This window comes from Cherax quadricarinatus, chromosome 22, assembly GCF_038502225.1.
Source record: "Cherax quadricarinatus isolate ZL_2023a chromosome 22, ASM3850222v1, whole genome shotgun sequence".
NCBI lineage: Eukaryota > Metazoa > Arthropoda > Malacostraca > Decapoda > Parastacidae > Cherax > Cherax quadricarinatus.
Window position 1 is genome coordinate 28639273 of NC_091313.1, and position 15818 is coordinate 28655090.

Genomic DNA, 15818 nt, shown 5'->3' on the forward strand with positions numbered 1-15818 from the left:
TGTCTGTGTCCCTTCTCTGGAACATCCCGTCTTTGTCCACCTTGTCTATTCCGCACAGTATTTTATATGTCGTTATCATGTCTCCCCTGACCCTCCTGTCCTGTGTGTGTGTGTGTGTGTGTGTGTACTCACCTATTTGTACTCACCTATTTGTGGTTGCAGGGGTCGAGTCCTAGCTCCTGGCCCCGCCTCTTCACCGGTTGCTACTAGGCCCTCTCTCTCCCCGCTCCATGAGCTTTATCAAACCTCGTCTTAAAACTGTGTATGGTTCCTGCCTCCACTACGTCATTTTCTAGGCTATTCCACTGTCTTACAACTCTATGACTGAAGAAATACTTCCTAGTATCTCTCTGACTCATTTGTGTCTTCAACTTCCAATTGTGGCCTCTTGTTTCTGTGTCCCCTCCCTGGAACATCCTGTCTTTGTCCACCTTGTCTATTCCACGCAGTATTTTATATGTCGTTATCATGTCTCCCCAGACCCTCCTGTCCTCCAGTGTGGTCAGGCCGATTTCCCTTAATCTTTCCTCATAGGACATTCCCCTTAGCTCTGGAACTAACCTTGTCGCAAACCTTTGTACTTTCTCTAGTTTCTTGACGTGCTTTATCAAGTGCGGGTTCCAAACAGGTGCTGCATACTCCAGTATGGGCCTGACATACACGGTGTACAGTGTCTTGAATGATTCCTTACTAAGGTATCGGAATGCTGTTCTCAGGTTTGCCAGGCGCCCATATGCTGCAGCAGTTATCTGATTGATGTGTGCTTCCGGAGACATGCTCGGTGTTATACTCACCCCAAGATCTTTCTCCTTGAGTGAGGTTTGCAGTCTTTGGCCACCTAGCCTATACTCTGTCTATGGTCTTCGGTGCCCCTCCCCCATCTTCATGACTTTGCATTTGGCAGGATTAAATTCGAGAAGCCATTTGCTGGACCAGGTGTCCAGTCTGTCCAGGTCTCTTTGAAGTCCTGCCTGGTCCTCATCAGATTTAATTCTCCTCATTAACTTCACATCATCTGCAAACAGGGACACTTCTGAGTCTAACCCTTCCGTCATGTCGTTCACATATACCAAAAATAGCACTGGTCCTAGGACCGACCCCTGTGGGACCCCGCTCGTCACAGGTGCCCACTGTGATACATCATTACGTACCATGACTCGTTGTTGCCTCCCTGTCAGGTATTCTCTGATCCATTGCAGTGCCCTTCCTGTTATATGCGCCTGATGCTCTAGCTTCTGCACTAATCTCTTGTGAGGAACTGTGTCAAAGGCCTTCTTGCAGTCCAAGAAGATGCAATCAACCCACCCCTCTCTCTCTTGTCTTACTTCTGTTATTTTATCATAAAACTCCAGAAGGTTTGTGACACAGGATTTGCCTTCCGTGAATCCGTGCTGGTTGGCATTTATACTCCTGTTCCGTTCCAGGTGCTCCACCACTCTCCTCCTGATAATCTTCTCCATAATTTTGCATACTATACACGTCAATGACACAGGTCTATAGTTTAGTGCCTCTTTTCTGTCTCCTTTTTTAAAAATGGGAACTACATTTGCCGTCTTCCATACCTCAGGTAGTTGCCCAGTTTCCAGGGATGTGTTGAAGATTGTGGTAAGTGGCACGCACAACATATCTGCTCCCTCTCTAAGGACCCACGGGGAGATGTTGTCTGGTCCCATTGCCTTTGAGGTATCGATGTCCCTTAGCAGTTTCTTCACCTCCTCCTCATCTGTATGTATGTCGTCCAACACTTGTTGGTGTATTCCTTGCTGGTGTCCCCATCTGGTCTGTCCCCCCAGAGTCCTTCCTGTCTCTACTGTAAATACTTCCTTAAATCTCGTGTTGAGCTCCTCACATACCTCTTGATCGTTTCTTGTGAGTTCTCCACCTTCTTTCCTCAGCCTTATCACCTGGTCCTTGACTGTTGTCTTCCTCCTAATGTGGCTATACAGCAGTTTCGGGTCAGATTTGACTTTCGATGCTATGTCGTTTTCATACTGTCGCTGGGCCTCCCTCCTTATCTGTGCATACTCGTTTCTGGCTCTTCTACTAATCTCCTTGTTTTCCTGGGTCCTATGCCTCCTGTACCTTTTCCATTCTCTGTTGCACTTAGTTTTTGCCTCCCTACACCTTCGGGTAAACCAAGGACTCGTTTTGGTCTTCCTATTATTTCCGTTTCCCTTGGGAACAAAACTTTCCTCTGCCTCCTTGCACTTTGTTGCCACATATTCCATCATCTCGTTTACTGATTTTCCTACCATTTCTCTGTCCCACTGAACCTCCTGCAGGAAGTTTCTCATACCTGTGTAGTCCCCCCTTTTATAGTTTGGCCTGTCCCCTTCAGTTCCTGTTACCTTCTCCACTTGTAACTCTACTATATAGTCAAAACTCAGAACCACATGATCGCTAGCTCCAAGGGGCCTCTCATAAGTGATGTCCTCAATGTCTGAACTGCTCAGGGTGAACACAAGATCCAGTCTTGCTGGCTCATCCTCCCCTCTCTCTCTGGTTGTGTCCCTGACATGTTGATGCATGAGGTTTTCAAGTACCACATCCATCATCTTGGCTCTCCATGTTTCGGGACCCCCATGTGGCTCCAGGTTTTCCCAGTCGATCTCCCTGTGGTTGAAATCGCCCATTACCAGTAACTTTGCTCTGCTCGAGTGAGCTCTTCTTGCCACCTCAGCCAGTGTGTCCACCATCACCCTGTGTGTGTGTGTGTGTGTGTGTGTGTGTATGTGTGCGTGCGTGTGTGTGTGTGTGTGTGTGTGTGTGTGTGTGTGTGTGTGTGTGTGTGTGTGTGTGTGTGTGTGTGTGTGTGTGTGTGTGTGTGTGTGTGTGTGTGTGTGTGTGTGTGTGTGTGTGTGTGTTTGTGTATGTGTGTGTGTATGTGTACTCACCTAATTGTACTCACCTAATTGTGGTTGCAGGGGTCGAGACTCAGCTCCTGGCCCCGCCTCTTCACTGATCGCTACTAGGTCCTTTCTCTCTCTGCTTCCTGAGCTGTATCATACCTCTTCTTAAAACTATGTATGGTTCCTGCCTCCACTGCTTCACTTGCTAGGCTATTCCACTTCCTGACAACTCTATGACTGAAGAAATACTTCCTAACGTCCCTGTGACTCGTCTGAGTCTTCAGCTTCCAGTTGTGACCCCTTGTCCCTGTGTCCCCTCTCTGGAACATCCTATCTCTGTCCACCTTGTCTATTCCCCGCAGTATCTTGTATGTCGTTATCATGTCTCCCCTGACCCTTCTGTCCTCCAGTGTCGTCAGTCCGATCTCCCTCAACCTTTCCTCGTACGACATTCCCCTGAGCTCTGGGACTAGCCTTGTTGCAAACCTTTGTACCTTCTCTAACTTCTTGACGTGCTTGACCAGGTGTGGGTTCCAGACTGGTGCTGCATACTCCAGTATGGGCCTAACATACACAGTGTACAGTGTCTTGAACGATTCCTTATTAAGGTATCGGAACGCTATTCTCAGGTTTGCCAGGCGCCCGTATGCTGCAGCAGTTATTTGGTTGATGTGTGCCTCCGGTGATGTGCTCGGTGTTATGGTCACCCCAAGGTCTTTCTCCCTGAGTGAGGTCTGTAGTCTTTGTCCACCTAGCCTATACTCTGTCTGCGGTCTTCTTTGCCCCTCCCCAATCTTCATGACTTTGCATTTGGCTGGATTGAATTCGAGAAGCCAGTTACTGGACCACATGTCCAGCCTGTCCAGGTCTCTTTGCAGTCCTGCCTCATCCTCATCCGATTTAATTCTTCTCATCAACTTCACATCATCAGCGAATAGGGACACTTCAGAGTCTATTCCTTCCATCATGTCGTTCACATATATCAAAAATAGCACTGGTCCTAGAACTGACCCCTGTGGGACCCCGCTCGTCACAGGCGCCCACTGTGATACCTCTTCATGTACCATGACTCGTTGCTGCCTCCCTGTCAGGTATTCCCTGATCCATTGCAGTGCCCTCCCTGTTACATGCGCCTGATCCTCCAGCTTCTGCACTAATATCTTGTTGGGAACTGTGTCAAAGGCCTGCCTGCAGTCTAGGAAAACGCAATCTACCCACCCCTCTCTCTCGTGTCTTACTTCTGTTACCTTGTCATAAAACTCCAGGAGGTTTGTGATACAAGATTTGCCTTCCATGAACCCATGCTGGTTTTCATTTATAATCTTGTTCCTTTCCAGGTGTTCGACCACTCTCCTCCTGATAATCTTCTCCATGACTTTGCACACAATACATGTCAGAGACACAGGTCTGTAGTTTAGCGCCTCGTTTCTGTTTCCTTTCTTAAATATGGGGACTACATTAGCTGTCTTCCATTTCTCAGGTAGTTGCCCAGTTTCAAGGGATGTGTTGAAGATTGTGGTTAGAGGCACGCACGGCATCTCTGCTCCTTCTCTAAGGACCCATGGGGAGATGTTGTCCGGTCCCATCGCCTTTGAGGTGTCAAGGTCACTTAGGAGCTTCTTCACCTCCTCCTCAGTTGTTCGTATGTCATCCAACACTTGTTGGTATATTCCCTCTTGATGTTCCCTTCTGTGCTGTCTTCCCACAGCCCTTCCTGTCTCTACTGTAAAAACTTCCTTAAATCTCCTGTTCAGCTCCTCACATACCTCCTGATCATTTCTTGTGAGTTCTCCACCTTCTGTCCTTAATCTGATCACCTGGTCTTTGACTGTTGTCTTCCTCCTGATGTGGCTATACAACAGTTTCGGGTCAGTCTTGATTCTCGATGCTATGTCATTTTCATACTGTCGCTGGGCCTCCCTCCTTACCTGTGCATACTCATTCCTGGCTCTGCGACTGATCTCCCTATTTTCGTGTGTTCTCTGCCTTCTGTACCTTTTCCATTCTCTATTGCACTTTGTTTTTGCCTCCTTACACCGTCGGGTAAACCAGGGGCTCGTTCTGGTCTTCCCGTTGTTACTGTTGCCCTTGGGAATAAATCTTTCCACTGCCTCCTTGCATTTTGTTGTTACATATTCCATCATTTCATTTACTGGCTTTCCTGCCAGTTCTCTGTCCCACTGGACCTCCCGCAGGAAGTTCTTCAACCCTATGTAGTCCCCTCTTTTATAGTCAGGCTTTTCCCATTCAACTCCTGTTATTCTCTCCACTTGCAGCTCTACTATGTATTCAAAGCACAGAACCACGTGGTCGCTAGCTCCTAAGGGACTCTCATACTTGATGTCCTCAATGTCTGAGCTGCCCAGGGTGAACACAAGGTCCAATCTTGCTGGTTCATCCTCCCCTCTCACTCTGGTAGTGTCCTTAACATGTTGGTGCATGAGGTTTTCCAGCACCACGTCCAACATCCTGGCTCTCCATGTTTCGGGACCCCCATGTGGCTCCAGGTTTTCCCAGTCAATCTCCCTGTGGTTGAAATCCCCCATAACCAGCAACTTTGCTCTGCTGGAGTGAGCTCTTCTTGCCACCTCAGCAAGTGTGTCCACCATTGCTCTGTTGCTCTCTTTATATTCCTCTCTTGGCCTCCTGCAGTTCTGTGGTGGATTATATATCACTGCAATGACCACTTTGTGCTCCCCAGACTGAAGTGTACCTACTATGTAGTCTCTTTCTCCCGTCTCATCTATGCCTTCCATTTTCTCGAATTTCCATCTGTTTTTTACGAGCAGAGCAACCCCACCTCCCCCCTGCCCCTTCTATCTTTCCTCATGATCTGGTATCCTGGTGGGAAGATTGCATCTGTTATTGTCTCCGTGAGTTTTGTTTCTGTAACTGCTATGATGTCTGGGGACTTCTCATTGATTCTTTCTTGCCATTCCTCATGTTTATTCGTTAATCCATCTGCATTTGTGTACCAAACCTTCAACTTCCGTTCTAATACTGTAACTGTGGTGCGGGGGGTGGGAACAGAGGGATCGGTGTGTGATGGATGGTTTGGATTGTTCAGTTGCCTTGGGGCTGTCGTGGCTGGAGTCCTTCTGCAGGTGTTTCTGGGGGGTGTGCTTGTCCTTCCATTTGATCCTGGGTTAATCTGCTCTCCTTTTTCATTTCCTCCCATTTCTCCTTTCGTTTTTGAACTCTCTCTTTCATCGTCTTCCTTTCGTCCTGTGTTCTGTCTCGATCGAGGTACACACTCCGTGTGATGCTATTATGTTAACATGGACCAGAATCGCTAAGGAATGTTTCCAGCACCCTGTTGAGTCCATGCCACGAAGGGTTCAGGCCGTTCTTGCGTGTCAAGAGAGGCCCTGCCCAATAATAAATGGATGTACCTAATACAGTAGCCACCTAATGTGTTTCTGAGTGTCGAGCGTGATCTAGTGTACAATGCTCGTGTTTATTACTATCATACTCAACTTCTTTGCTGTTGGAGAAGCCTTTTAAGTCCTTAAAGAAAAACATCCTATGGCTATCTAAGATATTAATGCTCTCTGTACCTCTCACTTCGACCAAAGCCGACTGTCTCACCCTCAACCAAGGCCCGCTGTCTCTCACCTTCTCTCCGGTGCACTTATCGTGATCCTTGAAGAGTTCCTTCTTCTTACCCTTCTCTTCCTCCAGGGGGTAGTAATAATAATAGACCCCACTGTCAGTCTCCGGAGGGCTGGCTGGCATATCCTGCAATAATAATAATAATAATAATAATAATAATAATAATAATAATAATAATAATAATAATAATAATAATAATAATAATAATAATAATAATATAAATCTTCATTTCTACAAGTACATGATACAACTGGTACAGATCTAGCTGACATCATTGGCATACTAATATAGAAAACTCCTGGTTTTGCAGAGCATATCTGGCAATTAAGTTAATCTTGTCCCCCAGAACACCACCACAACAGAATTCTGACACCCGTACCGGGATCGATACCCGGACCACCCTCAGCGTGTAAGCTGAGGACGCCACAAGGATCTCAGTGCCAGGCGCAAAAGCAGGGCCACAGAGCCACAATACAAAGGTGCCAAATATTAAGAGTGTCACATGCTCGCATAGTACCGAGTGGTCAAATAAAATATTTAGGAAGTAACGACTGTAATGCTGTTAAATTACATTAGTGTTACATAGTGTCAAATGATCAGATTCAAAGAGGCTTATATGCTTGTGTCTGTCAATTGTCTTATTTATGTCTATTTTTAAGCAAAAAAATAACAGAATTTGAATTAATAAAAATGGTTTTACTCTGGCAACTAACGAGAGTGAAAAATATGACATACATGAAAAAAAAAACAGTGACAAAATAGTGAAATTCCAAGCCTATTCGTGATTTCTCAGATTTTTTAAGGAATAGTGACTATTCCTTGATAATGTGAGAAATCATGAAATCGCTTGGAACTTCACTATTTTTTTTTCTGTGGATATTTTGTATATTTTGATATCTGTTTACTGTGATCATATTCCGTATATATATATATATATATATATATATATATATATATATATATATATATATATATATATATATATATATATATATATATATATATATATATATATATATATATATATATATATATATATATATATATATATATATAATGTATATATATATGTCGTGCCGAATAGGCAGAACTTGCCATCTTGGCTTAAATAGCAACGCTCATCTTGCCATATAGGACAAGCGAAAATTTGTGTATGCAATAATTTCGCCAAAATTATTCTGAACCTAACGAAAAAAATATATTTCACTGTGTTTGTTTAGTATTAAATTATTGTAAACAAATCTAAAATAGATATAGTTGGGTTAGGCTAAAATAAATTGTTCTTGTTATAATAAGGTTAGGTAAGTTTTCTAAGATTCTTTTGGTGCAAAATTAAAAATTTTTACATTAACATTAATGAAAAAATATATCTTTAAACGTATAAGAGAAAATTTTAGAAACGACTTAATTTTAAATGAGTTCTTGCTAATTGACCAGTTTTACATATTCGGCACGACATATATATATATATATATATATATATATATATATATATATATATATATATATATATATATATATATATATATATATATATATATATATAAATATATATATATATATATATATATATAATATATATATATATATATTTCTTTCAACACACCGGCCATATCCCACCGAGGCGGGGTGGCCCAAAAGGAAAAATGAAAGTTTCTCCTTTTACATTTAGTAATATATACAGGAGAAGGGGTTACTAGCCCCTTGCTCCCGGCAGTTTAGTCGCCTCTTACAACACGCATGGCTTACGGAGGAAGAATTCTGTTCCACTTCCCCATGGAGGTAAGAGGAAATAAACAAGAACAAGAACTAGAAAGAAAATAAAAGAAAACCCAAAGGGGTGTGTATATATATGCTTGTACATGTATGTGTAGTGTGACCTAAGTGTAAGTAGAAGTAGCAAGACATACCTGAAATCTTGCATGTGTATGAGACAGAAAAAAAAGACACCAGCAATCCTACCATCGTGTAAAACAATTACAGGCTTCAGTTTTACACTCACTTGGCAGGACGGTAGTACCTCCCTGGGCGCTTGCTGTCTACCAACCTACTACCTATAAATATATATATATATATATATATATATATATATATATATATATATATATATATATATATATATATATATATATATATATATATGTTGAGTGAATGCGTGGGGAGTTTTGAATCAAGTGTGAGAGTAATGATGGTTGGGGATTTCAATGCTAAAGTGGGTAAAAATGTTATGGAGGGAGTAGTAGGTAAATTTGGGGTGCCAGGGGTAAATGTAAATGGGGAGCCTTTAATTGAGCTATGTGTAGAAAGAGATTTGGTAATAAGTAATACATATTTTATGAAAAAGAGGATAAATAAATATACAAGGTATGATGTAGCATGTAATAAAAGTAGTTTGTTAGATTATGTATTGGTGGATAAAAGGTTGATGGGTAGGCTCCAGGATGTACATGTTTATAGAGGGGCAACTGATATATCGGATCATTATTTAGTTGTAGCTACAGTTAGAGTAAGAGGTAGATGGGAAAGGAGGAAGGTGGCAACAACAAGTAAGAGGGAGGTGAAAGTGTATAAACTAAGGGAGGAGGAAGTTCGGGTTAGATATAAGCGACTATTGGCAGAAAGGTGGGCTAGTGCAAAGTTGAGTAGTGGGGGGTGGGGTGGAGAGGGTTGGAATAGTTTTAAAAATGCAGTATTAGAATGTGGGGCAGAAGCTTGTGGTTATAGGAGGGTGGGGGCAGGAGGAAAGAGGAGTGATTGGTGGAATGATGAAGTAAAGGGTGTGATAAAAGAGAAAAAGGTAGCTTATGAGAGGTTTTTACAAAGCAGAAGTGTTATAAGAAGAGCAGAGTATATGGAGAGTAAAAGAAAGGTAAAGAGAGTGGTGAGAGAGTGCAAAAGGAGAGCAGATGATAGAGTGGGAGAGGCACTGTCAAGAAATTTTAATGAAAATAAGAAAAATTTTTGGAGTGAGTTAAACAAGTTAAGAAAGCCTAGGGAAAGTATGGATTTGTCAGTTAAAAACAGAGTAGGGGAGTTAGTAGATGGGGAGATGGAGGTATTAGGTAGATGGCGAGAATATTTTGAGGAACTTTTAAATGTTAAGGAAGAAACAGAGGCAGTAATTTCATGCACTGGTCAGGGAGGTATACCATCTTTTAGGAGAGAAGAAGAGCAGAAAGTAAGTGTGGGGGAGGTACGTGAGGCATTACGTAAAATGAAAGGGGGTAAAGCAGCTGGAACTGATGGGATCATGACAGAAATGCTAAAAGCAGGGGGGGATATAGTGTTGGAGTGGTTGGTACTTTTGTTTAATAAATGTATGAAAGAGGGGAAGGTACCTAGGGATTGGTGGAGAGAGCATGAATAGTCCCTTTATATAAGGGGAAAGGGGACAAAAGAGACTGTAAAAGTTATAGAGGAATAAGTTTACTGAGTATACCAGGAAAAGTGTACGGTAGGGTTATAATTGAAAGAATTAGAGGTAAGACAGAATGTAGGATTGCGGATGAGCAAGGAGGTTTCAGAGTGGGTAGGGGATGTGTAGATCATGTGTTTACATTGAAGCATATATGTGAACAGTATTTAGATAAAGGTAGGGAAGTTTTTATTGCATTTATGGATTTAGAAAAGGCATATGATAGAGTGGATAGAGGAGCAATGTGGCAAATGTTGCAAGTATATGGAATAGGTGGTAAGTTATTAAATGCTGTAAAGAGTTTTTATGAGGATAGTGAGGCTCAGCTTAGGGTGTGTAGAAGAGAGGGAGACTACTTCCCGGTAAAAGTAGGTCTTAGACAGGGATGTGTAATGTCACCATGGTTGTTTAATATATTTATGGATGGGGTTGTAAAGGAAGTAAATGCTAGGGTGTTCGGGAGAGGGGTGGGATTAAATTTTGGGGAATCAAATTCAAAATGGGAATTGACACAGTTACTTTTTGCTGATGATACTGTGCTTATGGGAGATTCTAAAGAAAAATTGCAAAGGTTAGTGGATGAGTTTGGGAATGTGTGTGTAAAGGCAGAAAGTTGAAAGTGAACATAGAAAAGAGTAAGGTGATGAGGGTGTCAAATGATTTAGATAAAGAAAAATTGGATATCAAATTGGGGAGGAGGAGTATGGAAGAAGTGAATGTTTTTAGATACTTGGGAGTTGACGTGTCGGCGGATGGATTTATGAAGGATGAGGTTAATCATAGAATTGATGAGGGAAAAAAGGTGAGTGGTGCGTTGAGGTATATGTGGAGTCAAAAAACGTTATCTATGGAGGCAAAGAAGGGAATGTATGAAAGTATAGTAGTACCAACACTCTTATATGGGTGTGAAGCTTGGGTGGTAAATGCAGCAGCGAGGAGACGGTTGGAGGCAGTGGAGATGTCCTGTTTAAGGGCAATGTGTGGTGTAAATATTAAGCAGAAAATTCGGAGTGTGGAAATTAGGAAAGGTGTGTAGTTAATAAAAGTATTAGTCAGAGGGCAGAAGAGGGGTTGTTGAGGTGGTTTGGTCATTTAGAGGGAATGGATCAAAGTAGAATGACATGGAAAGCATATAAATCTATAGGGGAAGGAAGGCGGGGTAGGGGTCGTCCTCGAAAGGGTTGGAGAGAGGGGGTAAAGGAGGTTTTGTGGGCAAGGGGCTTGGACTTCCAGCAAGCGTGCGTGAGCGTGTTAGATAGGAGTGCATGGAGACGAATGGTACTTGGGACCTGACGATCTGTTGGAGTGTGAGCAGGGTAATATTTAGTGAAGGGATTCAGGGAAACCGGTTATTTTCATATAGTCGGACTTGAGTCCTGGAAATGGTAATACAATGTCTGCACTTTAAAGGAGGGGTTTGGGATATTGGCAGTTTGGAGGGATATGTTGTGTATCTTTATATGTGTATGCTTCTAAACTGTTGCATTCTGAGCACCTCTGCAAAAACAGTGATAATGTGCGAGTATGGTGAAAGTGTTGAATGATGATGAAAGTATTTTCTTTTTGGGAATTTTCTTTCTTTTTTGGGTCACCCTGCCTCGGTGGGAGACGGCCGACTTGTTGAAAAAAAAAAAAAAAAAAAATATATATATATATATATATATATATATATATATATATATATATATATATATATATATATATATATATATATATATATATATATATATATATATATATATATATATATATATATATATATATATATATATATATATATATATATATATATATATATATATATATATAACTATGCATCAACTCTGAAAACGTACTAAAATATGTGAATGAATAGAATCATGTAAACAATATGTACAGGAGAGCAGAGTCACTGTGAACATGGCAGGTCATGACCTGTGCCTTGTGGGTCGAACAAATTAAAAATTCCCAAGATGCTTTGGAGAAAGCTCCTCAGACCAGGGCAAGAGGAGTGAGCCTTTTCTATGTGAAGATCTAAGCCCGTGTGAGATTCAGCGCAAGGTGGTGGAGCCTCGATCCTCCGGTCAGTAATCGAGAGACACTACCGAGATGAACTCAGTTACAGAGGTTGTTCTCCTGAACTGTCACGCTAAGTATTTGAAGAGGAAAGAAGAGAATAATTTATTCAGAATAGTAACGCAGGTGGATCATACAGTGATGGTTCGTGGAGTGGGAGGGCTGAGAGTAGTGGATGCCTCCATAATGCCATTTATTACCAATACAAATACAAATGCTCCTACTATTATGATTGCCGAGAAGGGCAGAGACATGATAAAACAAGAGTGGAAGCGCTCAGCAGGACTGAATATATAAATCAGACCTATCAAATAAAGACCTGGTCTCAGACCAGACCACTGGGGCGTTGACTCCCAAAACCCTCTCCAGGTATCTCCAGGTATATTCCAGGCTAACCATTGAAAGCCAGTCAGTGTAGCATATTTAAAATGAGGACTGTGGTGGGTTACATCTTTCCCAAGATGTCACCCACCACAGCTAGCTAACACTCAGGTAACTATGCACTAGGTGAACAGGGTTAGTAGATAATAGAAGACTCATCCATTCGGCTTTCTCCCGCCCAAGATTTAACCCGGGAACTTCGACTGTGTGCAGAAGGCTATACATCCGGGGTACTGGGAACACATACCCGATAAATTTGTACTCCTGAAAAAACATAACGAAAGAAAAGTGGTCTCACCGCCTGGATACCGTAATCCCTCTTCTGGCGTATTTTGGAGGATTCCAAAGAGGAGTCGCTGGATAGGGGAATGGAGTGGCTGGGCAGGGGCATGGAGGGCCCAAGAACAGAGACAGTGGCCAGAGCGGCTGTGCACAGTGTTGCTGCTGCCACGCACACAGCTGTCACCTTCATGTTGAAGGCTCAAGAAAAGGCGATTTTGTAGATTTTTACTCTGTCAGCTGACTGCTGACTGTACCCGTGCTGACTGTACCCGTGCTGACTGTACCCGTGCTGACTGTACCCGTGCTGACTGTACCCGTGCTGACTGTACCCGTGCTGACTGTGCCCGTGCTGACTGTATCCGTGCTGTCTTGTGTCTGTAAGATTGAACATATTAATAATAATAATAACAACAACAACAACAACAACAACAACAACAATAATAATAATAATAATAATAATAATAATAATAATAATAATAATAATAATAATAATAATAATAATAATAATAACAATATTATTATTATTATTATTATTATTATTATTATTATTATTATTATTATTATTATGATCTGGCAAGATTACTGGTCTTTTGTAAGTAAGGAGCAAGTTAGATGGCAGGTACATCTTACTCTACTTACATTCTATATACACTCTGTGTACCTTCCTGTGGATGTTTCATACCAGTTGTTATTTTAGTAATATTTCCTCTTAAATTTAGGAGGCCTGGTCTGAAACAAGGCCTCCTATTATTACTACTACTACTACCACTACTGCTATTATCACTACTACTATCACTACTAACACCACCATTATTTATCTCTGTGTTAAATATTTAATTGATTTAACATTTCACTGTATTACGTCAGAAAAAATGCTGAATTATTTCAGTGACAGCAATAAATAAATATTAGAGAGCCAGAAAATATAACCGTTTTTTTTATAAGGTAAAGTTGTCCCGCAGTGAAATACCTAATAGCCAGGAGGCAGAGAAATATACCATGACACGAGTTTTTGACAAGCTATGGACCCGCTCGTTTAATATGTGTACTTCCTTGGTTCTATTAACAGCTGCATGGGTCATAAATATTCTTCCATGAATAGGTCATCAAAGGGTTCTCCTGCAGAGGTCGCCTGCAGAGGTCATCAGTGGGTTCGCTTGCAGATGTCGTCAATGGATTCGCCTGCAAACATTATCAATAGGTTCGCTCGCAAAGGTCGTTCTTCAGTTTAGTACCCTCTGCTGCCTTGGTGGTATTCTGAGCATTTTTAGATCAATCTTACAATAGGTATTGTCTTGAATGATTGACAAGATGGGTAGCTGACGATGTGAGCATGATAGGCCAGATTCTGACTTGACTGGGACCTGACAGAATGGGAACCTGAAAAGACGGGAACCTGACAGGATGGGAATTTGATTTAATGGGGATCTGAAAGGCGAGGATATGAGAGGATGTTACCTTTGGTAACAGTATGAATACCTCATCAGTTATCTTCCTTGTTTATACACCATGTATACTTATTTACATGTATGCATGAATATGATCATGGTATACAATACCGATGTGTTGATAAGTAGGACATGTGCAACAGTTAGGTAATTTTATTCCCAAGTGTTTGGCCTACACAGTAGGCGAAACTTACTCGACTGAAGAAGCCTACAGTGCAGGCGAAACGTTTCGGAATAAAGTTACCTCTCTGTTGCACGTGTGTCTTACGTATCAACATGCATACATGATTCACAAAATCGAAATAACACAATTGCAAACAAGCCACAGAACGGGTGGGATTTGAACCCATGGCGAGTGAGTAGTAAAAATTCCATCAGTAGTAAATATCGATAGTGAAATTCGGTATGATTTCGGTACAAATACCGAGTCACCTGAGTACCTCCTATACCCAAGGCGTTTTATATTCCCTAAAGTTTTAGCGAGTCTTCGTTGACTATATAATAACAATAATATTAATCTAGGTTGTGTCAGTCATAAAGAGACACAGGAATCATGGAGGTGAAGCCTAGTTATGGATAGCGTATTTAATTCAATAAATTTGAAGACACGAGCGCTGGACTCCTGCCTTCTGTCTTTCTTCTCTCTGTTTTTTTGTTTACTTCTTGACTCGGGTGATAGATACTGCAAATATCTGTTCCTGTGTGAGCTAATTTTGTCTCGCTATTTCAGAATCATGTTCATCAGTGGCTTATCACATGCAATGTTTTACCAGCAGTATGTTCAGAGAGTAAAGTTTACTTGTGTTCTCGACTACGCTCTTTCCGTGTAACCCTCAGCAGTGCAGATGTATCTTTGTTGTCCCTGTTCACTTAGCGGTAAAATTGGTACCTGGGTGTTAGTCGACTGGTGTTAGTCGACTGGTGTTAGTCGCTGGTGTTAGTCGACTGGTGTTAGTCGACTGGTGTTAGTCGCATCCTGGACACAAAATTGACCTAATTTGCCCGAAATGCTGTGCATAACAAGGCCCTTTTTATATAATAACATGCAATTGATGCCAGCTAGGCCTGTACACCTTGTACTTGTAGAAATAAAGATTATTATTATTGTTTTTATGTTCATCTTGTACCTTTCGGTGATTTTTCATTTTAGCTTTCGTCTCAGCATCTCACCTTCGTGGTAGACCACGAAGGTGAAATTCTCAGACGAGGAATTGTTTTGATTAGCTGGGACAAGACAATTTTTCAACTACTCTTCCCTGAAGAACAGAAGTCACAATATCGTGGTTGGAACAATTCACAAAGAAATGGGAGGTAATCCAGTGTGATCCAAGGGGATAGGAATGGCCCTAATTCCTTGTATCAAGAGCTCTTTTACAGCATACTTCAAGCGGGTTGCAAAGTGAGAGAGGGAAGGTAAGAAGGGTGTGGCTGGACATTTTTATGAGTGGAAGGGAGGTACGTATGTTTAGGTGGATGGGGTACATGGGTTGTGGTTGATGGGGTGTACATGTTTGGGTGGTAATGTGGCTGGGGTTGAGGGCGAGTGCAGGGCAGCGCAATGAACGTGAGCTCCACCCCGAACTGCAAGTGCACATGTGCACATCAGCCACATGTACACCAGCTACATGTACACACCAGCCAAGTGTGCACATATAAACAAATGCAACATTAGTAAATATACCAAGCAACACAGACTGGGCAAATTTCTAAGAGGCCATTAAAAAAATACAAGAAACGTCATAACGCGAATTATAAAGCAGAGATAAATACCCCCTT

General features: G+C 41.8%; 1 protein-coding gene across 2 annotated transcripts in view; it reads right to left on the minus strand.

The window, feature by feature from the left end:
• The window catches only part of LOC128689719 (uncharacterized), a 31720-nt gene that overhangs the window by 7975 nt on the left and 7927 nt on the right, over positions 1-15818 (minus strand). For both annotated transcript variants that reach the window (XM_053778113.2, XM_053778112.2), the window contains exons 2-3: positions 12611-12969; positions 6465-6587 (exon numbers count right to left, since the gene is read on the minus strand). In XM_053778113.2, coding sequence (XP_053634088.1) covers positions 6465-6587; positions 12611-12784 — 297 coding nt within the window. In that variant the 5' untranslated portion in view covers positions 12785-12969. The remainder of the gene's footprint in view (positions 1-6464; positions 6588-12610; positions 12970-15818) is intronic.